The sequence below is a fragment of the Oncorhynchus clarkii genome, chromosome 14, assembly GCF_045791955.1.
Source record: "Oncorhynchus clarkii lewisi isolate Uvic-CL-2024 chromosome 14, UVic_Ocla_1.0, whole genome shotgun sequence".
NCBI lineage: Eukaryota > Metazoa > Chordata > Actinopteri > Salmoniformes > Salmonidae > Oncorhynchus > Oncorhynchus clarkii.
This window is the reverse complement of record NC_092160.1, coordinates 40,423,017-40,450,516: the sequence shown is the minus strand read 5'-3', so window position 1 is coordinate 40,450,516 and position 27,500 is coordinate 40,423,017. Positions and strand designations below refer to the sequence as shown.

Sequence of the window (27,500 nt, the reverse complement as noted above, 5' to 3'; positions counted from 1 at the left end):
GCAGGAACCTGGACTTCACCAAATAAATCAGAAATACACATTGTCATCCTACAAGAAACATGGTATAGAGGAGATGGACCCACTGGTTACCCTCTAGGTTACAGAGAGCTGGTAGTCCCATCCACCACACTACCAGGTGGGTGGTATAGAGGAGATGGACCCACTGGTTGTCCTCTAGGTTACAGAGAGCTGGTAGTCCCATCCACTACACTACCAGGTGAGCGGTATAGAGGAGATGGACCCACTGGTTGCCCTCTAGGTTACAGAGAGCTGGTAGTCCCATCCACCACACTACCAGGTGGGTGGTATAGAGGAGATGGACCCACTGGTTGCCCTCTAGGTTACAGAGAGCTGGTAGTCCCATCCACCACACTACCAGGTGGGTGGTATAGAGGAGATGGACCCACTGGTTGTCCTCTAGGTTACAGAGAGCTGGTAGTCCCATCCACCAAACTACCAGGTGGGTGGCATAGAGGAGACAGACCCACTGGTTGTCCTCTAGGTTACAGAGAGCTGGTAGTCCCATCCACCACACTACCAGGTGTGTGGTATAGAGGAGATGGACCCACTGGTTGCCCTCTAGGTTACAGAGAGCTGGTAGTCCCATCCACCACACTACCAGGTGTGAAACAGGGAAGGGACTCAGGTGGTATGCTAATTTGGTATATATCAGACCTAACACACTATTAAATTAGCCAAAACAGCAACATTTTACATTTGTCTAGAAATTCATAAGGAAATGATCTTAACAGAGAAAAATGTCCTCCTGTGTGCTACCTATATCCCCCCACTAGAATCCCCACACATTAATGAAGACAGCTTCTCCATCCTGGAGGGGGAAATCAATCATTTCCAGGCACAGGGAGAGGTACTAGTCTGTGGCGACCTAAATGCCAGAACTGGACAAGAACCTGACACCCTCAGCACACAGGGGGACAAACGCCTACCTGGAGGTGACAGCATTCCCTCCCCCATATGCCCCCCTAGACACAACAACGACAACATAACCAACAAAAATGGGTCACAACTCCTGCAGCTCTGTCGCACGCTGGGTATGTACATAGTCAATGATAGGCTTCGAGGGGACTCCTACGAAGGATACACCTATAGCTCATCTCTTGGCAGTAGTACTGTAGACTACTTTATCACGGGCCTCAACCCAGAGTCTCTCAGAGTTCACAGTGAGCCCATCGCCTATCAGATCACAGCAAAATCACAGTCTACTTGAACAGAGCAATACTCAATCATGAGGCATCAAAGCCAGAGGAACTGAATAATATTAAGAAATACTATAGATGGAAGGAAAGTAGTGTGGAAACCTACCAAAAAACAATTATTAGGCAACAACACATTCAATCCCTTTTAGACAACTTCCTGGACAAAACGTTCCACTGTAATAGTGAAGGTGTAAACTTGGCAATAACCTAACCAGTATATTTGACCTCTAAGCTTCCCTTTCAAATATAAAAATGTCAACCAAAAAAGCCAAATGGGTTGATGAAGAATGCAAAAACCTAAGAAAGAAATAGAGAAATCTATCCAGCCAAAAACATAGAGACCCAGAAAACCTGGGTTTTCTCAGAAAACCTTCACTAAAACCTGAGTCTACGCCTTCACTATGGGGAATCACTAAAACAATACAGAAATACACTACAGAAAAAGAGGGAACAGCACGTCAGATATCAGCTCAATGTTATTGAGTAATCCAAAGACTCTAACCACTTCTGGGAAAATTGGAAAACACTAAACAGACAAAACGAAGAATTATCTATCCAAAATGGAGATGTATGGGTAAACCACTTCTCCCATCTTTTTGGCTCTATAACAAAGAACAAACAGCCAAAACATATACATGATCAAATACAAATCTTAGAATCAACTATTAAAGACCAGAACCCACTGGATTCTCCAATTACCTCCAATGAACTACAGGACAAAATTACAAACCCTCCAACCCAAAAAGGCTGGTAGTGTTGATGGTATCCTCAATGAAATGATAAAATATACAGACCACAAATTCTAATTCACTATACTAAAACTGTTTAACATCACCCTTAGCTCTGGCATCTTCCCCAATATTTGGAACCAAGGACTGATTACCCCAATCCACAAAAGTGGAGACAAATTTGACCCCAAAAACTACTGTGGGATATGTGTCAACAGCAACCTTGGGAAAATCTTCTGCATTATCATTAACTTCTTGGTGACTGGGGGGCAGTATTGAATAGCTTGGATGAATAAGGTGCCCAGAGTAAACTGCCTGCTACTCATAAAAGCTAGAATATGAAAATTAGTATATTTGGATAGGACACACTCTGAAGTTTCTAAAACTGTTTGAATGATGTCTGACTATAACAGAACTCATATGGCAGGCGAAAACCTGAAAAAAATCCAACCAGGAAGTGGGAAATCTGAGGTTTGTAGTTTTTCAACTCTTTGTCATTCCAATATACAGTGTAAATGGGGTCATACTGCACTTCCTAAGTCTTCCACTAGATGTCAACCGTCTTTAGAACCTTGTTTGATGCTTCTACTGTGATGTGTGACTGAATGAGAGGGGATTGACCCAGGTATCTGGCAGAGTGCCACAAGCTCGTGACACGTGGTCACGTGAGAGTTAGTTTGCGTTCCATTGCTTTTCTGAAGACAAAGGAATTCTCCGGTTGGAACATTATTGAAGATTTATGATAAAAACATCCTAAAGATTGATTCCATACTTCGTTTGACATGCTTCTACGAACTGTAATATAACTTTTTGGACTTTTCGTCCGACCTTTCGGCTGGACTTGCATGTGCGTTTGGATTTGTTTACCAAACACCCTAACAAAAAGGAGGTATTTGGACATGAATTATGAACTTTATCAAGCATTTATTGTGGATTCCTGGGAGTGCATTCTGAAGGTAAGTGAATATTTATAATGCTATTTCTGACTAATGTTGACTGCGCAACATGGCGGATATCTCTTTGGCTGGTTTGGTCTCCGAGCGCCGTACTCAGATTATTGCATGGTGTGCTTTTTCCATATAAAAAAATAAAATAATAATCTTACACAGCGGTTGCATTAAGGAGAAGTGTATCTATAATTCCATGCATAATAGTTGTATCTTTTATCAATGTTTATTATGAGTATTTCTGCTGTAAATTGAGGCTCTCTGCAAAATCACCGGATGTTTTAGAACTACTGAACATAACGCGTCAATGTAAACTCTGATTTTTGTATATAAATATAAACTTTATAAAGCAAAACAAACATGTATTGTGTAACATGAAGTCTTACGAGTGTCATCTGATGAAGATCATCAATGGTTAGTGATTCATTTTCTCTACCGTCCCACATATCCCAGAGAGGTTAACAGCAGACTCAATGTACTGAGCGCATGTCAAAAAGGCTTTTTACCAAATTACGTACGTCACCCTGTACACCCTATTTGAGAAAAACAACAAAACAGAGGCAAAGTCTTCATGTCTTTGTTTAACTTGGGTCAAACTTTTCGTAGCCTTCCACAAGCTTCCCACAATACGTTTTTTGGCCCATTCCTCCTGACAGAGCTGGTGTAACGGAGTCAGGTTTGTTGGCCTCCTTGCTCGCACACGCCTTTTCAGTTCTGCCCACACATTTTGTATTGGATTTAAGTTAGAGCTTTGTGATGGCTACTCCAATACCTTGACTGTTGTCTTTAAGCCATTTTGCCACAACTTTGGAAGTATGCTTGGGGTCATTGTTCATTTGGGAGACCATTTTGCGACCAAGCTTTAACTTCCTGGCTGATGTCTTCAGATGTTGCTTCAATATATCCACATAATTTTCGTTCCTCATGATGCCATCTATTTTGTGAAGTGCACCAGTCCCTCCTGCAGCAAAGCACCCCCACAACATGATGCTGCCACCCCCGTGCCTCACGGTTGAGATGGTGCTCTTCGGCTTGGAAGCTTCCCCCTTTTTCCTCGAAACATAACGATGGTCATTATGGCCAAACAGTTCTATTTTTATTTTTCTATTTTTGTTTCATCAGACCAGAGGACATTTCTCCTAAAAGTACGATCTTTGTTCCCATGTGCAGTTGCAAACCATAGTCTGGCTTTTTTATGGCGGTTTTGGAGCAGAGGCTTCTTCCATGCTGAGCGGCCTTTCAGGTTATGTCGATATAGGACTCGTTTTACTGTGGATATAGATACTTTTGTACCTGTTTCCTCCAGCATCTTCACAAGGTCCTTTGCTGTTGTTCTGGGATTGATTTGCACTTTTAACACCACAGTACATTAATCTCTAGGAGACAGAACGCGTCTCCTTTCTGAGTGGTATGACAGCTGCGTGGTCCCATGGTGTTTGTACTTGAGTACTAGTGTTTATACAGATGAATGTGGTACCTTCAGGTGTTTGGAAATTGCTCCCAAGGATGAACCAGACTTGTGGAGGTCTACAATTGGCTTGGCTGATTTCTTTTGATTTTCCCATGATGTCAAGCAAAGAGGCACTGAGTTTGAAGGAAGGCCTTGAAATACATCCAAAGGTACATTTCCAATTGACTCAAATGATGTCAATTAGCTTATCAGAAGTTTTTAAAGCCATGAATTCATTTTCTGGAATTTTCCGAGCTGTTTAAAGGCACAGTCAACTTAGTGTATGTAAACATCTGACCCACTGAAATTGTGAAAGTGAATTATAAGTGAAATAATCTGTCTGTAAACATGACTTGTGTCATGCACAAAGTAGATGTCCTAACCGACTTGCCAAAACGATATAGTTTGTTAACAAGATATTTGTGGAGTGGTTGAAAAACGAGTTAATGACTCCAAGTGTAAGTAAACTAAGTGTATGTAAACTTTCGACTAGACCCAACCAAATCATGAGAAAACAAAAAGATAATTACTTGACACATTGGAAAGTATTACAAAAAAACTGAGCAAACTAGAATGTTATCTGGCCCTAAACAGAGAGTACACAGTGGCAGAATACCTGACCACGGTGACTGACCCAAACTTAAGGAAAGCTTCGACTCAGTGAGCATAGCCTTGCTATTGAGAAAGGCCGCCCTAGGCAGACATGGCTCTCAAGAGAAGACAGGCTATGTGCTCACTGCCCACAAAATGAGGTGGAAACTGAGCTGCACTTCCTAACCTCCTGTCCAATGTATGACCATATTAGACACACATTTCCCTCAGATCACTCAAACACGTCAGCTTCTGTTTTGCTAAATATGCCACTACAATACACCTTCGTTGTCCTGATTTTAGTCTGAACTCTGCTGAGTATTATGTGATGGACTGACTGGCTGGCTGGCTTGTTGGCTGACTGGCTGGTTGGCTGGCTGACTTGACTGGCTGGTTGACTGGCTAACTGACTGGTTGGTTGGCTGACTGGTTGGTTGGCTGGCTGACTTGACTGGCTGGCTGGCTGGTTGGCTGGCTGACTTGACTGGCTGGTTGACTGGCTAACTGACTGGTTGGTTGGCTGGCTGGCTGACTGGCTGGTTACCTGAGCCAGGAATCGGTAGACGTAGCAGGTCTTGAGCTGTCCGAAGCGGTAGAGCCTGAAGATACTCTGGATGTCGTACGACGGGTTCCAGGACGCGTCGAAGATGATGACCCTGTTAGCTCCTATCAGGTTGATGCCCAGAGAACCAGCCCTGGTCGAGATCAGGAACAACCGACCTCTACAGAGGGAGAGATGGGGGAGAGGAGAGGTAGAGAGGAGAGATGGGGGAGAGGAGAGGTAGAGAGGAGAGATGGGGGGAGAGGAGAGGTAGAGAGGAGAGATGGGGGAGAGGAGAGGTAGAGAGGAGAGATGGGGGAGAGGAGAGGTAGAGAGGATAGATGGGGGAGAGGAGAGGTAGAGAGGATAGATGGGGGAGAGGAGAGATGGGGGAGAGGAGAGGTAGAGAGGAGAGATGGGGGAGAGGAGAGGTAGAGGAGAGATGGGGGAGAGGTAGAGAGGGAGGAGAAAGTAAGAAGGGAGCAATGATAGAACCAACTTCCTCTTATTGAAGATGCCTACATTACAATATCAACTATGAAGGGACAGGACTATTAAAAACATGTTTGTACTACCAGGGTACCTACCGGGTGTCGTTTGTAGAGAGTATAGAGATATTGGGACGGCAGGGTAGCCTAGTGGTTAGAGTGTTGGACTAGTAACCGGAAGGTTACTAGTCCAAGGTACAAATCTGTCGTTCTGCCCCTGAACAGGCAGTTAAACCCACTGTTCCTAGGCCATCATTGAAAATAAGAATTTGTTCTTAACTGACTTGCCTAGTTAAAAGGTAAAATATTGTTATCCACGTCGGCACCAGTGATGTTAGGATGAAACAGAGGTCAAAAACATAGCTTCAGCTTCTAACGTCCCTATAAAGATGTGATGGTAATTCAGAAATTGTCTCTGGCCACCCCATTTTAGGTGGGAGGCGTTTCCTCCTCACATTTAGGGGGGGTGGAGCGTTTCCTCCTCACATTTAGGGGGGGAGCGTTTCCTCCTCACATTTAGGGGGGAAGCGTTTCCTCCTCACATTTAGGGGGGGAGCGTTTCCTCCTCACATTTAGGGGGGGAGCGTTTCCTCCTCACATTTAGGGGGGGAGCGTTTCCTCCTCACATTTAGGGGGGGAGCGTTTCCTCCTCACATTTAGGGGGGGAGCGTTTCCTCCTCACATTTAGGGGGGGGGGGGGAGCGTTTCCTCCTCACATTTAGGGGGGGAGCGTTTCTTCCTCACATTTAGGGGGGGGCGTTTCCTCCTCACATTTAGGGGGGGAGTGTTTCCAATCTCTGTTTGGGAACGGTTTTCCACCCCTCCCAAAGATAATTGGCGCCGTTTCTGGGACTCCCCCACAAACAGGACCAAGCCTGGCCTGCTGAGGAGTGACGGGCTCCATCCTAGCTGGAGGGGTGCTCTCATCTACGGACATAGACAGGGCTCTAACTCCCCTAGCTCCACAATTAAATAGCCAGTGTTCCTTCCCTGAATTCCTATCGGACCTTGTAGTCATGGCAGATAATATTCAAATTTTTGGTGATTTTAATATTCACATGGAAAAGTCCACAGACCCACTCCAAAAGGCTTTCGGAGCCATCATCGACTCCAACATGGTTGGCACTTTCCAGGGGTATCTTCGGACAGTGTCCCCTGACCCCCCGAATACCTGAAATAATCGCAAGGTATGCTTTTGCCGTAAAGCATTTTTAAAAATCTGACACCGTGGTTGGATTCACAAGAAGTTCATCTTTAAACCTATGTCAAATTTGTTTTGTTTTCTGAATTTTTATAATGAGTATTTCTGTATTTGAATTTGGTGTTCTGCAATCTGGATGTTGGCCAGGTGGGAGGGTAAGTATTCTCCCTGTCTCTGTCCCTCCCCTCTCGGAGGACCTGAGCCCTAGGACCATGCCTCAGGACTACCTGGCATGATGACTCCTTGCTGTCCCCAGTCCACCTGGACGTGCTGCTGCTCCAGTTTCAACTGTTCTGCCTGCGGCTATGGAACCCTGACCTGTTCACCGGATGTGCTACCTGTCCCAGACCTGCTGTTTTCAACTCTCTAGAGACAGCAGGAGCGGTAGAGATACTCTGAATGATCAGCTATGAAAAGCCAACAGACATTTACTCCTGAGGTGCTGACCTGTTGCACCCTCGACAACCACTGTGATTATTATTATTTGACCCTGCTGGTCATTTATGAACATTTGAACATCTTGGCCATGTTCTGTTATAATCTCCACCCGGCACAGCCAGAAGAGGACTGGCCACCCCACATAGCCTGGTTCCTCTCTAGGTTTCTTCCTAGATTTTGGCCTTTCTAGGGAGTTTTTCCTAGCCACCATGCTTCTACACCTGCATTGCTTGCTGTTTGGGGTTTTAGGCTGGGTTTCTGTACAGCACTTTGTGACATCAGCTGATGTAAGAAGGGCTTTATAAATACATTTGATTTGATGTTTAGTGGCGAGCCGGGTGCCGTTTGGTGGCGAGCCGGGTGTAGTTTAGTGGCGAGCCGGGTGTCGTTTGGTGGCGAGCCGGGTGCCGTTTGGTGGCGAGCCGGGTGCCGTTTGGTGGCGAGCCGGGTGCCGTTTGGTGGCGAGCCGGGTGCCGTTTGGTGGCGAGCCGGGTGTCGTTTGGTGGCGAGCCGGGTGCCGTTTGGTGGCGAGCCGGGTGCCGTTTGGTGGCGAGCCGGGTGCCGTTTGGTGGCGAGCCGGGTGCCGTTTAGTGGCGAGCCGGGTGCCGTTTAGTGGCGAGCCGGGTGCCGTTTGGTGGCGAGCCGGGTGCCGTTTAGTGGCGAGTCGGGTGCCGTTTAGTGGCGAGCCGGGTGCCGTTTGGTGGCGAGCCGGGTGCCGTTTGGTGGCGAGCCTGGTGCCGTTTTGGTGGCGAGCCGGGTGTCGCTTAGTGGCGAGCCGGGTGCCGTTTAGTGGTGAGCCGGGTGCCGTTTGGTGGCGAGCCGGGTGTCGTTTGGTGGCGAGCCGGGTGTAGTTTACCGGACGTTGCTGGTGTCATTGAACTCTTCTGCCCACTTCTTCCGGTTCAGGGCGTTGGTGGAGCCGTCCAAGCGGTAGTAGTCTATGTTCCGGAACCACTTCCCCTCACCTGCACAGGTAAACACAGACAACAGTTTTCAGAGACTACAGTCAGCATACAGTTTGACCTTTCCTGTCAGCTTCAGTTTAGGTAGTCAATAGGCAAGCCTTCTCCCAAACCAATCCTTCAACAGGCCTAGTTTCAAAACGCATCACTAGACTCTGGGCCAGGAGTGAAGCCCCTCGTTGAAGCAATTAAGTGTAAGGATGACCACAGTATCGCAGGTACTACTGTTAGCAGAAAACAGGATCCTGCACTATAATGAAAGGGGAAAAGGAATTTATATCAAACAATAAGTTACAAGCATAATTTAGTAGCTAATGGCAACCTGCAGTACCAAGTCAGTCTTCAATACTCAATGAGAAGGAGGCAGAACCAAGTCTGCAACATCACAATACAGAGAGAGAGGTAATAGAGGTTAGGGGGGGTAGAGGTTAAGGGGGGGTAGAGGTTAGAGGGGGTAGAGGTTAGGGCAGTATAGTACCTTTGTAGGGAGACTGTTTCTCCTCCTCTTTGGCTCGGCCAGCCAGCTCCAGGAAGTCTTCAATCAGGTCCAGAGAGATCAGAGACTGACTGAACACCAGACTGATGAGGGGACAGAAGACGCGTCAACATCACTAGACTGTCATGTTAACAGGACATTTAAAACAGGGAAACAGTCCCACCGAGCCATTTTCAAGGATTTCATTCAAGCACTTAGCATTGATCAATTCAGCACAATGTGTTCCATGTCTCCAGAGCTCGGCTCCTTACACTTTGTCCTCCACCTCCTCGGCCATACGGAGGATCTCAAACAGCAGCACCATCTTCCCAGAATGCTCCAGGATCTCAGAGTCGGCCTCCGTAACAAACTCCTTGTGCCAGTCAGGACTCCTGGTGCCAGGGCTGGAAGCTGGCCGCACTGGGAGAGAGCAGAGGGCGAGGGTTAGAGGTCAGAGCTGGAGCAGTGAGCTCAGATGGTTCATGTTATGTACAGTGCCTTTCAAAAGTATTCAGACCCCTTCGATTTCTTCACATTTTTATTGTGTTACAAAGTGGGATTAAAATGGATTTAATTGTCTGTTTTTTGTTGTTGTCAACAATCGACACAAAATACTTTGTCAAAGTGAAAGAATAATTCTATCATACTCTTTGTTCTAACAGAGCAAACCTTACTTCAACATTCCCTTCCTGACACCATAACATCCCACCCACACATTTCTAGTGAGGTAACCATCTACAGGCTCTATATAATTGTATTTCTATACCTTCCTCCTCTGGCTCCGCCCGGTTGCGGCTGGAAGGGTCTCCCCCTCGGGAGCTGGTGTTCCACTCCTTTATCACCTCTAGAGCATCACTGTCTGAGTCACTGTCCTTCTTCCTGGCCTTCCCCCGCTTCTTCTTCCTACAGGGGGGAGAGCAGAGCAAGGTTGTATATCACAGTATGATAAGACAGTCAGGTTGTATATTACAGTATGGTAAGACAGTCAGCAGTACATTACAGTATGATAAGACAGTCCGGTTGTATATTACAGTATGATAAGACAGTCAGCAGTACACGGTTGTATACTACAGTATGATAAGACAGTCAGGTTGTACATTACAGTATGATAAGACAGTCAGGTTGTACATTACAGTATGATAAGACAGTCAGGTTGTACATTACAGTATGATAAGACAGTCAGGTTGTATATTACAGTATGATAAGACAGTCAGGTTGTATATTACAGTATGATAAGACAGTCAGCAGTACAAGGTTGTATACTACAGTATGATAAGACAGTCAGGTTGTATATTACAGTACGATAAGACAGTCAGGTTGTACATTACAGTATGATAAGACAGTCAGGTTGTACATTACAGTATGATAAGACAGTCAGGTTGTACATTACAGTATGATAAGACAGTCAGGTTGTACATTACAGTATGATAAGACAGTCAGGTTGTACATTACAGTATGATAAGACAGTCAGGTTGTATATTACAGTATGATAAGACAGTCAGGTTGTATATTACAGTATGATAAGACAGTCAGCAGTACAAGGTTGTATACTACAGTATGATAAGACAGTCAGGTTGTATATTACAGTACGATAAGACAGTCAGCAGTGCAAGGTTGTATATTACAGTATGATAAGACAGTCAGGTTGTATATTACAGTACGATTAGACAGTCAGCAGTAAAAGGTTGTATATTACAGTATGATAAGACAGTCAGGTTGTATATTACAGTACGATAAGACAGTCAGCAGTACAAGGTTGTATATTACAGTACGATAAGACAGTCAGGTTGTATATTACAGTATGATAAGACAGTCAGGTTGTATATTACAGTATGATAAGACAGTCAGCAGTACAAGGTTGTATACTACAGTATGATAAGACAGTCAGGTTGTATATTACAGTATGATAAGACAGTCAGCAGTACAAGGTTGTATACTACAGTATGATAAGACAGTCAGGTTGTATATTACAGTATGATAAGACAGTCAGCAGTAAAGGGTTGTATATTACAGTATGATAAGACAGTCAGGTTGTATATTATAGTATGATAAGACAGTCAGGTTGTATATTACAGTATGATAAGACAGTCAGGTTGTATATTACAGTACGATAAGACAGTCAGCAGTACAAGGTTGTATATTACAGTACGATAAGACAGTCAGCAGTACAAGGTTGTATATTACAGTACGATAAGACAGTCAGGTTGTATATTACAGCACGATAAGACAGTCAGCAGTACAAGGTTGTATATTACAGTACGATAAGACAGTCAGGTTGTACATTACAGTATGATAAGACAGTCAGGTTGTATATTACAGTATGATAAGACAGTCAGCAGTAAAGGGTTGTATATTACAGTATGATAAGACAGTCAGGTTGTATATTACAGTATGATAAGACAGTCAGGTTGTATATTACAGTACGATTAGACAGTCAGCAGTACAAGGTTGTATATTACAGTACGATAAGACAGTCACCGGACCAATGACTGGTTAGAGGAAGCAACGGACCGGACCAATGACTGGTTAGAGGAAGCAGCCGACCGGACCAATGACTGGTTAGAGGAAGCAGCCGACCGGACCAATGACTGGTTAGAGGAAGCAGCCGACCGGACCAATGACTGCAGTCAAACAGCTGTCACACCTGATACTGGATGAATATATCTGACACCACTCTTATATAGTAGATGTGTTGGGAATTACACCTGACATCACTATGATATAGTAGATGTGTTGGGAATTACACCTGACATCACTGATATAGTAGATGTGTTGGGAATGCATCTGACACCACTCTGATATAGTAGATGTGTTGGGAATATATCTGACATCACTCTGATATAGTAGATGTGTTGGGAATTACACCTGACATCACTGATATAGTAGATGTGTTGGGAATATATCTGACATCACTCTTATATAGTAGATGTGTTGGGAATTACACCTGACATCACTGATATAGTAGATGTGTTGGAAATATATCTGACATCACTCTGATATAGTAGATGTGTTGGGAATTACACCTGACATCACTGATATAGTAGATGTGTTGGGAATATATCTGACATCACTATGATATAGTAGATGTGTTGGGAATTACACCTGACATCACTGATATAGTAGATGTGTTGGGAATACATCTGACACCACTCTGATATAGTAGATGTGTTGGGAATTACACCTGACATCACTGATATAGTAGATGTGTTGGGAATATATCTGACATCACTCTGATATAGTAGATGTGTTGGGAATTACACCTGACATCACTGATATAGTAGATGTGTTGGGAATATATCTGACATCACTCTGATATAGTAGATGTGTTGGGAATTACACCTGACATCACTGATATAGTAGATGTGTTGGGAATATATCTGACATCACTCTTATATAGTAGATGTGTTGGGAATTACACCTGACATCACTGATATAGTAGATGTGTTGGGAATATATCTGACATCACTCTGATATAGTAGATGTGTTGGGAATTACACCTGACATCACTGATATAGTAGATGTGTTGGGAATACATCTGACATCACTCTGATATAGTAGATGTGTTGGGAATACATCTGACATCACTCTGATATAGTAGATGTGTTGGGAATACATCTGACATCACTGATATAGTAGATGTGTTGGGAATACATCTGACATCACTCTGATATAGTAGATGTGTTGGGAATTACACCTGACATCACTGATATAGTAGATGTGTTGGGAATACATCTGACATCACTCTGATATAGTAGATGTGTTGGGAATACATCTGACATCACTCTGATATAGTAGATGTGTTGGGAATACATCTGACATCACTGATATAGTAGATGTGTTGGGATTACATCTGACATCACTCTGATATAGTAGATGTGTTGGGAATACATCTGACACCACTCTGATATAGTAGATGTATTGGGAATACATCTGACATCACTCTGATATAGTAGATGTGCTGGGAATACATCTGACACCACTCTGATATAGTAGATGTGCTGGGAATACATCTGACACCACTCTGATATAGTAGATGTGTTGGGAATACATTGACACCACTCTGATATAGTAGATGTGTTGGGATGTTTTTTTTCTTTCATGGATCTACAGGATGGTGAATTACAGGATGGTGAATTACAGGATGGTGAATTACAGGATGGTGAATTACAGGATGGTGAATTACAGGATGGTGAATTACAGGATGGTGAATTACGCAGAAAAAAAGTGACGAGTTCACATCCCTGTAAATAATATGTGGTTACTTTTTCTGTTTCTCGTCTTCAGAGGTCATGCTCATGGAAGACTCCTCGGTCTCCGAGGCGATGAACTCGTCCATGCTGTCCTCGTCAAAGTACCCCTAAAACACAAGACACAGTCAGAAGCCCCGAGACACAGTCAGAAGCCCCGAGACACAGTCAGAAGCCCCGAGACACAGTCAGAAGCCCCGAGACACAGTCAGAAGCCCCGAGACACAGTCAGAAGCCCCGAGACACAGTCAGAAGCCCCGAGACACAGTCAGAAGCCCCGAGACACAGTCAGAAGCCCTGTCCCCGAGACAGAGTCAACAAAGAGCGGGAACATGGGATAATAAAGAGTTTCTCTTAGATTATTTTCCAAGACAAGTACAAAGACCTCAAAGCTACAAGCAGGCCAAAAATATTCAAACAGACAGCCGGGCGAGGGGAGAGAGACAGACAGGCAGCCGGGCGAGGGGGGAGAGACAGACAGACAGACAGCCGGGCGAGGAAGAGTGAGACAGACAGACAGCCGGGCGAGGGGAGAGAGACAGACAGCCGGGCGAGGGGGGAGAGACAGACAGACAGCCGGGCGAGGGGGGAGAGACAGACAGACAGCCGGGCGAGGGGGGAGAGACAGACAGACAGCCGGGCGAGGGGAGAGACAGACAGACAGCCGGGCGAGGGGGGAGGCAGCCGGGCGAGGGGGGAGACAGCCGGGCGAGGGGGGACAGCCGGGCGAGGGGGGACAGCCGGGCGAGGGGGAAGACAGCCGGGCGAGGGGGAAGACAGCCGGGCGAGGGGGGAGACAGCCGGGCGAGGGGGGAGACAGCCGGGCGAGGGGGGAGACAGCCGGGCGAGGGGGGAGACAGACAGGCAGCCGGGCGAGGGGGGAGAGACAGACAGGCAGCCGGGCGAGGGGGGAGAGACAGACAGACAGCCGGGCGAGGGGGGAGAGACAGACAGACAGCCGGGCGAGGGGGGAGAGACAGACAGACAGCCGGGCGAGGGGGGAGACAGCCGGGCGAGGGGGGAGACAGCCGGGCGAGGGGGGAGACAGCCGGGCGAGGGGGGAGACAGACAGGCAGTCGGGCGACGGGGGAGACAGACAGCCGGGCGAGGGGGGAGAGACAGACAGACAGCCGGGCGAGGGGGGAGAGACAGACAGACAGCCGGGCGAGGGGGGAGAGAATGACAGACAGCCGGGCGAGGAGGGAGAGACAGACAGACAGCCGGGCGAGGGGGGAGAGACACAGACAGCCGGGCGAGGGGGGAGAGACACAGACAGCCGGGCGAGGGGGGAGAGACACAGACAGCCGGGCGAGGGGGGAGAGACACAGACAGACAGCCGGGCGAGGGGGGAGAGACAGACAGACAGCCGGGCGAGGGGGGAGAGACAGACAGACAGCCGGGCGAGGGGGGAGAGACAGACAGACAGCCGGGCGAGGGGGGAGAGACAGACAGACAGCCGGGCGAGGGGGGAGAGAGACAGACGGGCGAGGGGAGAGAGACAGACAGCCGGGCGAGGGGGGAGAGAGACAGACGGGCGAGGGGAGAGAGACAGACAGCCGGGCGAGGGGAGAGACAGACAGCCGGGCGAGGGGAGAGACAGACAGCCGGGCGAGGGGAGAGAGACAGCCGGGCGAGGGGAAATACAGGAAAAGTGTGGGTACCTTGTTTTCCTTGCTGATGTAGTCCAGCTGCAGGCACCAGGGATGGGTCCAGATTCTGCTGAGCATCTGGAAGTCCTGGAACAGTTTGGTCCCGGCTCGGCCCCGACCCCCCTCCACCACGTTCCCCGCACCTGCCCACAGAGACAGAGCGAGACAGAGAGGTGCGTGAGAGAGGGAGAATTATGTCTTTCATACCCACCACAGATGTAGCTGAATAAGGTACCACTCCCTCACACTCATAACACCAGCAGAGAGATGGAACAACTGTAGTGCTATAATCACGGTTGTTTTGAGATTTTCTGTTCCTTTTCTATTCGGTTTTTTGATTTTTACTTGAAATTCAGTTCAGTTGCTAGTTATGAATAAATATTAATATTTATTTTGTATATAATTTAGGGACAGAAAGTAGCGTTATGCATGAGAGGCTCAGAGCCATTTATGTAGTCCAGCCTCCCCCCTCCTATAGCAGGGCTATCCCTCCCCCCTAATAGCAGGGCTATCCCACCCCCCCTAATAGCAGGGCTATCCCACCCCCCCTAATAGCAGGACTACCCCGGGGCCCCACCCCCCCTAATAGCAGGGCTACCCCGGGCCCCCACCCCCCCTAATAGCAGGGCTACCCCGGGCCCCCACCCCCACTAATAGCAGGGCTACCCCAGGACCCCACCCCCCCTAATAGCAGGGCTACCCCAGGACCCCACCCCCCCCTAATAGCAGGGCTACCCCGGGACCCCACCCCCCCTAATAGCAGGGCTACCCCAGGACCCCACCCCCCCCTAATAGCAGGGCTACCCCGGGCCCCCACCCCCCCTAATAGCAGGGCTACCCCGGGCCCCCACCCCCACTAATAGCAGGGCTACCCCGGGCCCCCACCCCCCCTAATAGCAGGGCTACCCCAGGACCCCACCCCCCCTAATAGCAGGGCTACCCCGGGACCCCACCCCCCCCTAATAGCAGGGCTACCCCGGGCCCCCACCCCCAATAGCACGGCTACCCCGGGCCCTAATGTGTACCTGTTAAGTGCTCCAGGTAGTGTCGGTATAGAGTACACTAGATGGGATAGGGGTTAGTGTGTACCTGTTAAGTGCTCCAGGTAGTGTCGGTATAGAGTACACTGGATGGGCGTGACTCTGACGGACACAACGTACTCATGTTTAGGAGGCAGGAACTTGGTCAGGGCAGAGTAGTCTCTTCTCTGGAGAGAGAGCAGAGAGACCAGTAAACACACAGTAGTCTCTTCTCTGGAGAGAGAGAGCAGAGACCAGTAAACACACGGTAGTCTCTTCTCTGGAGAGAGAGCAGAGAGACCAGTAAACACACAGTAGTCTCTTCTCTGGAGAGAGAGCAGAGAGACCAGTAAACACACGGTAGTCTCTTCTCTGGAGAGAGAGCAGAGAGACCAGTAAACACACAGTAGTCTCTTCTCTGGAGAGAGAGAGCAGAGACCAGTAAACACACGGTAGTCTCTTCTCTGGAGAGAGAGCAGAGAGACCAGTAAACACACAGTAGTCTCTTCTCTGGAGAGAGAGCAGAGACCAGTAAACACACAGTAGTCTCTTCTCTGGAGAGAGAGCAGAGAGACCAGTAAACACACAGTAGTCTCTTCTCTGGAGAGAGAGCAGAGACCAGTAAACACACGGTAGTCTCTTCTCTGGAGAGAGAGCAGAGAGACCAGTAAACACACAGTAGTCTCTTCTCTGGAGAGAGAGCAGAGAGACCAGTAAACACACAGTAGTCTCTTCTCTGAGAAGGGAGGGACACAGTCAAAGAGAGACAATAAAATAAAAAAAACAGCCTGTCATTGGAAACAGCCTGTCATTGGAAACAGCCTGTCATTGGAAAACAGCCTGTCATTGGAAAACAGCCTGTCATTGGAAAACAGCCTGTCATTGGAAAACAGTCTGTCATTGGAAAACAGTCTGTCATTGGAAAACAGTCTGTCATTGGAAAACAGTCTGTCATTGGAAAACAGTCTGTCATTGGAAAACAGTCTGTCATTGGAAAACAGTCTGTCATTGGAAAACAGTCTGTCATTGGAAAACAGTCTGTCATTGGAAAACAGTCTGTCATTGGAAAACAGTCTGTCATTGGAAAACAGTCTGTCATTGGAAAACAGTCTGTCATTGGAAAACAGTCTGTCATTGGAAAACAGTCTGTCATTGGAAAACAGTCTGTCATTGGAAAACAGTCTGTCATTGGAAAACAGTCTGTCATTGGAAAACAGTCTGTCATTGGAAAACAGTCTGTCATTGGAAAACAGTCTGTCATTGGAAACAGCCTGTCATTGGAAACAGCCTGTCATTGGAAAACAGTCTGAGGTTGTCGATATCAGTCAGAAATACTTATTCTAGTGTCAAAACGGTCTACAAAGTGGAGGACAATTAAGTCATGAAGTCTGTCTCATCCAAAACGGAGATTTACGTGGTACAGTGGTATCCACAAGTTCATCTGACTCTGGGCAAGTAGATTAAGGGACTGATTTCCAAAATCCCAAGGTATCACTTTAAAGGACATTTCCTGCAATTCTCCACCTTTTGACATCAGGGGGGAAAAATTTGCAGTTTTACAGCAAATTTCCTGTAATTCCATAAATGTTGTAATCTTAATAATGTGATATCTGAGTGAGAGTGACTCACAAAATGAACGGGGGCCCCCCTCGAGGTCAGCAGGGCCCCCTGGGGGTCAGGGCCCCCTGGGCACATGTCCTGCGTGCCCGGTCTATATTCAGCAAATATTACTACAAGTTTAGACAACCGGCTGACTAATTTACCAATCTAAAACATTGCTAGCTGACATGACTAATTTACCAATCTAAAACATTGCTAGCTGACATGACTAATTTACCAATCTAAAACATTGCTAGCTGACATGACTAATTTACCAATCTAAAACATTGCTAGCTGACATGACTAATTGAGTGATTGACAGTGATTGACATAAGACAGAAACTGCAGATGCTCAACCACAATTAGAAATGTCACCTTGTGAATTCCTCTATTCTGCCTAGCAACAGTAGGTTGAGAACCTGACGGAGTTCCTCAACTGAGGGGTCAGTTTTTGGAAATGGATCCGCGGGCCTACAAAAGGGAGGCTGTGGGCCGCCCGTTACCCACAGTGTTACCTGAACACATCCATTGAGCATCTCGTAGAGGATGTGAGCCGCCCGTTACCCACAGTGTTACCTGAACACCTACAAAAGGGAGGCTGTGGGCCGCCCGTTACCCACAGTGTTACCTGAACACATCCATTGAGCATCTCGTAGAGGATGTGAGCCGCCCGTTACCCACAGTGTTACCTGAACACCTACAAAAGGGAGGCGGTGGGCCGCCCGTTACCCACAGTGTTACCTGAACACATCCATTGAGCATCTCGTAGAGGATGTGAGCCCTCTTCTTCATGATCCGTACATCCTGGTCTGTGGAGTCTGCTGCCTGCCCGTTCTGGATGGGGTTGACGAAGCGGTTCCTGAACTCCTTCACTGACCCCAGCAGGTTCTCCTTGATGAAGTTCACCATGCAGTGGTCTGGACAGGGCACACACACATTGGAACACTTTCAAATACACAGTGGTATCCTAAATATTCAGCCCTCTTGGATTTCGTCACATTTTGTTGTGTTACAATGTGAGATTTAAAAAGGATTTCATTGTAATTTTGTTGTCGTCCATCTAAACAAATAACTGAAATGTAAAAAATAAAATAAAAAAAGAGAAATAAACTAATATAGCTTGATTAGATAAGTATTCACCCCGTGTGTCAATACATGTTAGAATCACCTCTGGCAGTGAATACAGCTGTGAGTCTTTCTGGGTAAGTCTCTGAGAGTGACTACAGCTGTGAGTCTTTCTGGGTAAGTCTCTGAGAGTGACTACAGCTGTCAGTCTTCTGAGGTAAGTCTCTAAGAGTGATTACAGCTGTCAGTCTTCTGAGGTAAGTCTCTAAGAGTGACTACAGCTGTCAGGTCTTCTGAGGTAAGTCTCTAAGAGTGACTACAGCTGTGAGTCTTTCTGGGTAAGTCTCTAAGAGTGATTACAGCTGTGAGTGTTTCTGGGTAAGTCTCTAAGAGTGATTACAGCTGTGAGTGTTTCTGGGTAAGTCTCTAAGAGTGAATACAGCTGTGAGTCTTTCTGGGTAAGTCTCTAAGAGTGATTACAGCTGTGAGTGTTTCTGGGTAAGTCTCTAAGAGTGATTACAGCTGTGAGTGTTTCTGGGTAAGTCTCTAAGAGTGAATACAGCTGTGAGTCTTTCTGGGTAAGTCTCTGAGAGTGACTACAGCTGTCAGTCTTCTGAGGTAAGTCTCTAAGAGTGATTACAGCTGTCAGTCTTCTGAGGTAAGTCTCTAAGAGTGACTACAGCTGTCAGGTCTTCTGAGGTAAGTCTCTAAGAGTGACTACAGCTGTGAGTCTTTCTGGGTAAGTCTCTAAGAGTGATTACAGCTGTGAGTGTTTCTGGGTAAGTCTCTAAGAGTGATTACAGCTGTGAGTGTTTCTGGGTAAGTCTCTAAGAGTGATTACAGCTGTGAGTGTTTCTGGGTAAGTCTCTAAGAGTGAATACAGCTGTGAGTCTTTCTGGGTAAGTCTCTGAGAGTGACTACAGCTGTCAGTCTTCTGAGGTAAGTCTCTAAGAGTGATTACAGCTGTCAGTCTTCTGAGGTAAGTCTCTAAGAGTGACTACAGCTGTCAGGTCTTCTGAGGTAAGTCTCTAAGAGTGACTACAGCTGTGAGTCTTTCTGGGTAAGTCTCTAAGAGTGATTACAGCTGTGAGTGTTTCTGGGTAAGTCTCTAAGAGTGATTACAGCTGTGAGTGTTTCTGGGTAAGTCTCTAAGAGTGACTACAGCTGTGAGTCTTTCTGGGTAAGTCTCTAAGAGTGACTACAGCTGTCAGTCTTCTGAGGTAAGTCTCTAAGAGTGATTACAGCTGTGAGTGTTTCTGGGTAAGTCTCTAAGAGCGACTACAGCTGTGAGTCTTTCTGGGTAAGTCTCTAAGAGTGAATACAGCTGTGAGTCTTTCTGGGTAAGTCTCTAAGAGTGACTACAGCTGTGAGTCTTTCTGGGTAAGTCTCTAAGAGTGAATACAGCTGTCAGTCTTCTGAGGTAAGTCTCATAAGAGCTTTGCACACCTGTATTGTGCAATATTTTCCCGTGAATCAGTTTCAAAATTCTTCAAGCTCAGTCAAGATTTAAAGAAGCAATATGCAGAAATCGCTCTGCCATTTCCTGGTAGCTAAAATTCGAATAGTTCGCCTAATTTCATTTGCAGAATTTGCTTCTCTCTTTGAATTTATGAAGTATTGTGTAGATAGAAGACAACAACAACAATCACATTTTAATCCATTTTAATCCCTCTCTGAAAAGGAACAAAATGTGAAAAATATTCTCGGGTATGAATACTTAAGATACCCACTAAAAACCCTGAATATAGACAGGACGCTAGTATGTCATGGAGCATCCTGAACATCAAGCTGTCTCACTACAGAAACAGGAGATGGACTCCTGCCCTACGGACCTTTCTGGTTCACTCTACAGAAACAGGAGAGGGACTCCTGCCCTACGGGCCGTTCTGGTTCACTCTACAGAAACAGGAGAGGGACTCCTGCCCTACGGGCCGTTCTGGTTCACTCTACAGAAACAGGAGAGGGACTCCTGCCCTACGGGCCGTTCTGGTTCCCTCTACAGAAACAGGAGATGGACTCCTGCCCTACGGGCCGTTCTGGTTCACTCTACAGAAACAGGAGAGGGACTCCTGCCCTACGGGCCGTTCTGGTTCACTCTACAGAAACAGGAGAGGGACTCCTGCCCTACGGGCCGTTCTGGTTCCCTCTACAGAAACAGGAGAGGGACTCCTGCCCTACGGGCCGTTCTGGTTCCCTCTACAGAAACAGGAGATGGACTCCTGCCCTACGGGCCGTTCTGGTTCACTCTACAGAAACAGGAGAGGGACTCTTGCCCTACGGGCCATTCTGGTTCCCTCTACAGAAACAGGAGATGGACTCCTGCCCTATGGGAAGTTCTGGTTCACTCTACAGAAACAGGAGATGGACTGCTGCCCTACGGGCCGTTCTGGTTCCCTCTACAGAAACAGGAGATGGACTCCTGCCCTACGGGAAGTTCTGGTTCACTCTACAGAAACAGGAGAGGGACTCCTGCCCTACGGGCCGTTCTGGTTCACTCTACAGAAACAGGAGATGGACTCCTGCCCTACGGGCCGTTCTGGTTCACTCTACAGAAACAGGAGAGGGACTCCTGACCTACGGGCCATTCAGGTTCCCTCTACAGAAACAGGAGATGGACTCCTGCCCTACGGGCCGTTCTGGTTCACTCTACAGAAACAGGAGATGGACTCCTGCCCTACGGGCCGTTCTGGTTCCCTCTACAGAAACAGGAGAGGGACTCCTGCCCTACGGGCCGTTCTGGTTCACTCTACAGAAACAGGAGATGGACTCCTGCCCTACGGGCCGCTCTGGTTCACTCTACAGAAACAGGAGATGGACTCCTGCCCTATGGGAAGTTCTGGTTGATTTTGGCTAACTGTATATAACAGGAAGTAACGGACATACACTCTATGAGGTTGTTCTGCAGCGGTGTGGATATAACAGGAAGTAACGGACATACACTCTATGAGGTTGTTCTGCAGCGGTGTGGATATAACAGGAAGTAACGGACATACACTCTCTGAGGTTGTTCTGCAGCGATCTGGATATAACAGGAAGTAACGGACATACACTCTATGAGGTTGTTCTGCAGCGGTGTGGATATAACAGGAAGTAACGGACATACACTCTATGAGGTTGTTCTGCAGCGGTGTGGATATAACAGGAAGTAACGGACATACACTCTATGAGGTTGTTCTGCAGCGGTGTGGATATAACAGGAAGTAACGGACATACACTCTATGAGGTTGTTCTGCAGCGGTCTGGATATAACAGGAAGTAACGGACATACACTCTATGAGGTTGTTCTGCAGCGGTGTGGATATAACAGGAAGTAACGGACATACACTCTATGAGGTTGTTCTGCAGCGGTGTGCCGGTGAGCACCACTCTCCGTCGGGTCTTGATGGAGTTCATGGCTTTAGAGATGGCCGACGCCTCGTTCTTCAAGATGTGGCCCTCATCACAGATCACAAAGTCTGGGCCTGGGGAGGGAGACAACACAGAGCAGAGAGAGTTGAGAAGAAACTGTATACAAGAAATAACCATGTGTGTGTCCTCTACCTACCTGGGTCAACCAGGGTCTTCTGGAAGGTCTCTTTGAGTTTCTTGCTCTTGATGTTTCTACCCTGTGTGAGGTTACGGTACATCTCATAGCCAATGATCATGATTCCTCCATCCTCCTGCCACTGCTGCAGAGCAGACGCTCTCTCCTGAGGACGCTTCACCGTGGCCAGCTCCGTCACCTAGTGACAGACACAGAGCGGGAACACCGACACACAGCGTAAACACACACACAGCTCTGGAAAAAACTAGAGACCACTGCATAATGATCTGTATCTGTGGTGTTACTATTTATAGGTATGTGTTTGGGTCAAATTAAAATGTTTGTTTTATTCTATAAACTTCTGACAACATTTCTCCCAAATAAACACATTGTCATTTAGAGCATTTCTTTACAGAAAACGACAACTGGAATTGTGATCCAGTGAATTATAAGTGGAATAATCTGTCTGTAAACAATTGATGGTGAAACTACTTGTGTCATGCACAAAGTAGATGTCCTAACCGACTTGCCAAAACTATAGTTTGTTAACAAGAAATTTGTGGAGTGGTTGAAAAACAAGTTTAATGACTCCAACATAAGTGGATGTAAACTTTAGACTTCAACTGTGTGTGTGTGTGTGTGTGTGTGTGTGTGTGTGTGTGTGTACCTCTAAACTCTCCTCGTCCTTGAAGCCGTACTGCCACTTCTCAAACTCATTGAGCCAGTTGAGAACGGTGTTGAGAGGACAGACGATCAGAGCCGTGGAGAAGTCTAACTTTTCACACAGCAGTAGTGTGTGGAGTAGGGTTACCACCTAGTGATATAGACAGGGTTAGATACAGTATAGATATATACACATAGAGAGAGAAGTCTAACTTGTCACACAGCAGTAGTGTGTGGAGTAGGGTTACCACCTAGTGATATAGACAGGGTTAGATACAGTATAGATATATACACATAGAGAGAGAAGTCTAACTTGTCACACAGCAGTAGTGTGTGGAGTAGGGTTACCACCTAGTGATATAGACAGGGTTAGATACAGTATAGATATATACACATAGAGAGAGAAGTCTAACTTGTCACACAGCAGTAGTGTGTGGAGTAGGGTTACCACCTAGTGCTATAGACAGGGTTAGATAAAGTATAGATATATACACATAGAGAGAGAAGTCTAACTTGTCACACAGCAGTAGTGTGTGGAGTAGGGTTACCACCTAGTGATATAGACAGGGTTAGATACAGTATAGATATATACACATAGAGAGAGAAGTCTAACTTGTCACACAGCAGTAGTGTGTGGAGTAGGGTTACCACCTAGTGATATAGACAGGGTTAGATACAGTATAGATATATACACATAGAGAGAGAAGTCTAACTTGTCACACAGCAGTAGTGTGTGGAGTAGGGTTACCACCTAGTGATATAGACAGGGTTAGATACAGTATAGATATATACACATAGAGAGAGAAGTCTAACTTGTCACACAGCAGTAGTGTGTGGAGTAGGGTTACCACCTAGTGATATAGACAGGGTTAGATACAGTATAGATATATACACATAGAGAGAGAAGTCTAACTTGTCACACAGCAGTAGTGTGTGGAGTAGGGTTACCACCTAGTGATATAGACAGGGTTAGATACAGTATAGATATATACACATAGAGAGAGAAGTCTAACTTGTCACACAGCAGTAGTGTGTGGAGTAGGGTTACCACCTAGTGATATAGACAGGGTTAGATACAGTATAGATATATACACATAGAGAGAGAAGTCTAACTTGTCACACAGCAGTAGTGTGTGGAGTAGGGTTACCACCTAGTGATATAGACAGGGTTAGATACAGTATAGATATATACACATAGAGAGAGAAGTCTAACTTGTCACACAGCAGTAGTGTGTGGAGTAGGGTTACCACCTAGTGATATAGACAGGGTTAGATACAGTATAGATATATACACATAGAGAGAGAAGTCTAACTTGTCACACAGCAGTAGTGTGTGGAGTAGGGTTACCACCTAGTGATTTAGACAGGGTTAGATACAGTATAGATATATACACATAGAGAGAGAAGTCTAACTTGTCACACAGCAGTAGTGTGTGGAGTAGGGTTACCACCTAGTGATATAGACAGGGTTAGATAAAGTATATATTTATAGTGCATTGGGAAAGTATTCAGACTGTTTCCACATTTTGTTCCGTTACAACCTTATTATACAATGGATACAATTATTTTTTCCCCCTCATAAATCTATGCACAATACCCACATAATGGCACACTACCCCATAATGACAATACCCCATAATGACACAATACCTCATGACTCAATACCCCCAAGACGACACACTACCAGATAGACAATACCCCAAGACACACTACCCCCATAAATGACACACTACTGACAATACCCCATAACGACTCAATACCCTCCCATAACGACTCAAAACCTCATGACTCAATACCCCATAGACACACTGTCCCATAACGATAAATCAATAGGGTCGTTGTCCTGTTGGAAGGTGAACCTTCGCCCTAGTCGGAGGTCCTGAGCGCTCTGAAACAGGTTTTCATCAAGGATCTCTGTCCTTTGCTACGTTCATCTATTCTGACAAGTTTTCCAAGTCTCTGCCGCTGTAAAATATCCCCACAGCATGATGCTGACACCACCATGCTTCACCGTAGGGATGCTGCCACCACCATGCTTCACCGTAGGGATGCTGCCACCACCATGCTTCACCGTAGGGATGCTGCCACCACCATGCTTCACCGTAGGGATGCTGCCACCACCATGCATCACCGTAGGGATGCTGCCACCACCATGCATCACCGTAGGGATGCTGCCACCACCATGCTTCACCGTAGGGATGCTGCCACCACCATGCATCACCGTAGGGATGCTGCCACCACCATGCTTTACCGTAGGGATGCTGCCACCACCATGCTTCACCGTAGGGATGGTGCCACCACCATGCTTCACCGTAGGGATGGTGCCACCACCATGCTTCACCGTAGGGATGGTGCCACCACCATGCTTCACCGTAGGGATGGTGCCACCACCATGCATCACCGTAGGGATGCTGCCACCACCATGCATCACCGTAGGGATGCTGCCACCACCATGCATCACCGTAGGGATGCTGCCACCACCATGCTTCACCGTAGGGATGCTGCCACCACCATGCATCACCGTAGGGATGCTGCCACCACCATGCTTCACCGTAAGGATGCTGCCACCACCATGCTTCACCGTAGGGATGGTGCCACCACCATGCTTCACCGTAGGGATGGTGCCACCACCATGCTTCACCGTAGGGATGGTGCCACCACCATGCTTCATCGTAGGGATGGTGCCAGGTTTTATCCAGACGTGAAGCTTGGCATTCAGGCCAAAGAGTTCAATCTTGGTTTCATCAGACCAGAGAATCCTGTTTCTCACAGTCAGAATCCTCTAGGTGCCTTTTGGCAAACTCCAAGCAGGCTGTCATGTGCCTTTACTGAGGAGTGGCTTCTGTCTGGCCATTCTACCATAAAGACCTGCTTGGTGGAGTGCTGCGGAGATGGTTGTCCTTCTGGAAGTTTCTCCCATCTACAAAGAGGAACTCTGGAGCTCTGTCAGAGTGACTATTGGATTCTTGGTCGCCTCCCTGACCAAGGCCCTTCTACCCTGATTGCTCAGTTTGGCCAGGCGGCCAGCTATAGGAAGAGTCTTGGTGGTTCCAAACTTCTTCCATTTCAGAATGATGGAGGTCACTGTGTTCTTGGGGACCTTCAATGCTGCAGAAACGTTTTGGTACCCTTCCCCAGATCTGTGCCTCAACACAATCCTGTCTCAGAGTTCCACGGACAATTCCTTTGACCTCATGGTTTGGTTTTTGCTCTGACATACACTGTCAACTGTGGGACCTTATATAGACAGGTGTATTTCTTTCCAAATCATGTCCAATCAATTGAATTTACCACAGGTGGACTCCAATCAAGTTGTAGAAACATCTCAAGGATGATCAATGGAAACAGGATGCACATGAGCTCAATTTCGAGTCTCATAGCAAAGGGTCTGAATACAGAGAGATATGTTTTTTATTTAAGACATTTGAAAACAGATCTAAATAAACATTTTTGCTTTGTCATTATGGGGTAGTGTGATGTCATAATGGGGTAGTGTGATGTCATAATGGGGTAGTGTGATGTCATAATGGGGTAGTGTGATGTCATAATGGGGTAGTGTGATGTCATAATGGGGTAGTGTGATGTCATAATGGGGTAGTGTGTGTAGATTGATGAAGGGGGGGGGGGGGGTCTATTTAATCAATTTTAGAGTAAGGCTGTAACGTAACAAAATGTGGAAAAAGTCAAGGGGTCTGAATACTTTCTGAATGCACTGTACAGAGACAAAGGGTGAAGTAGAACGTGTGCAGGGTTACCCCCTAGTGGTAAAAGCAGGTACTGCAACAGAGTACAGTGCAGGATTACCCCCTAGTGGTAAAAGCAGGTAATTACAGGGTCAGATGAGATAAATGGTGGAAGTAGACATTATGCTCCTCCCACAACCAGAGAAACACCCCCCTTTCTATAGGAAGACAGAAATGAAAGTCTAACAAACAGAAACAACAGGTGGCTGGGGTGGTACAGACCTGCAGTGTTTTTCCCAGACCCATACAGTGAGCCAGGATACATCCAGAACCAGAGTTCTTGTTGGTTTTCTTCACCGACTCACAACAGCAGTCCCACATGAACTGGACCCCTAGAGAGACAGACAGAGACCTCACTCAACACCCAAAGCATTTCTGAAGACGTGTCTGCTCGGCGTTGACGCAGACTGCTGTGAAGCATGGTAATGACTTGATGAGGTAATGACTTGATGAGGTAATGACTTGATGAGGTAATAACTTGATGAGTAAACAAGTAAAAGCAGCACTCCATTCACTATACCATCAACATTATGATGAAAGACGTTCTCTACCTGTTGGTTTGGTTGTTACAACTACCGCTGGTTCTACTACGGCTGATTCTACTACCACTACCGCTGGTTCTACTACTACCGCTACTACTAATGCTACTACTACTACTACTACTAATGCTGCTGCTACTACTACTACTACTACTACTACTAATGCTGCTGCTACTACTACTACTACTACTAATGCTGCTGCTACTACTACTACTACTACTACTACTAATGCTGCTGCTACTACTACTACTACTACTACTACTACTACTACTACTACTGCTGCTACTAATGCTACTGCTACTACTACTAATGCTGCTGCTACTACTACTAATGCTGCTGCTAATACTAATGCTGCTGCTACTACTACTACTACTAATGCTGCTGCTAATACTAATGCTGCTACTACTACTACTAA

The 27,500-nt window shown here is 46.6% G+C and overlaps 1 protein-coding gene across 1 annotated transcript in view; it reads right to left on the bottom strand.

The window, feature by feature from the left end:
- LOC139366599 (transcriptional regulator ATRX-like) overlaps positions 1–27,500 on the bottom strand; it is a 96,536-nt gene that overhangs the window by 14,214 nt on the left and 54,822 nt on the right. The window contains 13 exon segments of the mRNA XM_071104282.1: positions 5,478–5,655; positions 8,458–8,566; positions 9,042–9,142; positions 9,311–9,458; positions 9,805–9,941; positions 13,301–13,395; positions 14,947–15,077; positions 16,024–16,141; positions 18,294–18,469; positions 21,941–22,078; positions 22,162–22,339; positions 22,808–22,954; positions 26,769–26,878. Of these exon segments, the coding sequence (XP_070960383.1) occupies positions 5,478–5,655; positions 8,458–8,566; positions 9,042–9,142; positions 9,311–9,458; positions 9,805–9,941; positions 13,301–13,395; positions 14,947–15,077; positions 16,024–16,141; positions 18,294–18,469; positions 21,941–22,078; positions 22,162–22,339; positions 22,808–22,954; positions 26,769–26,878 (1,766 nt within the window).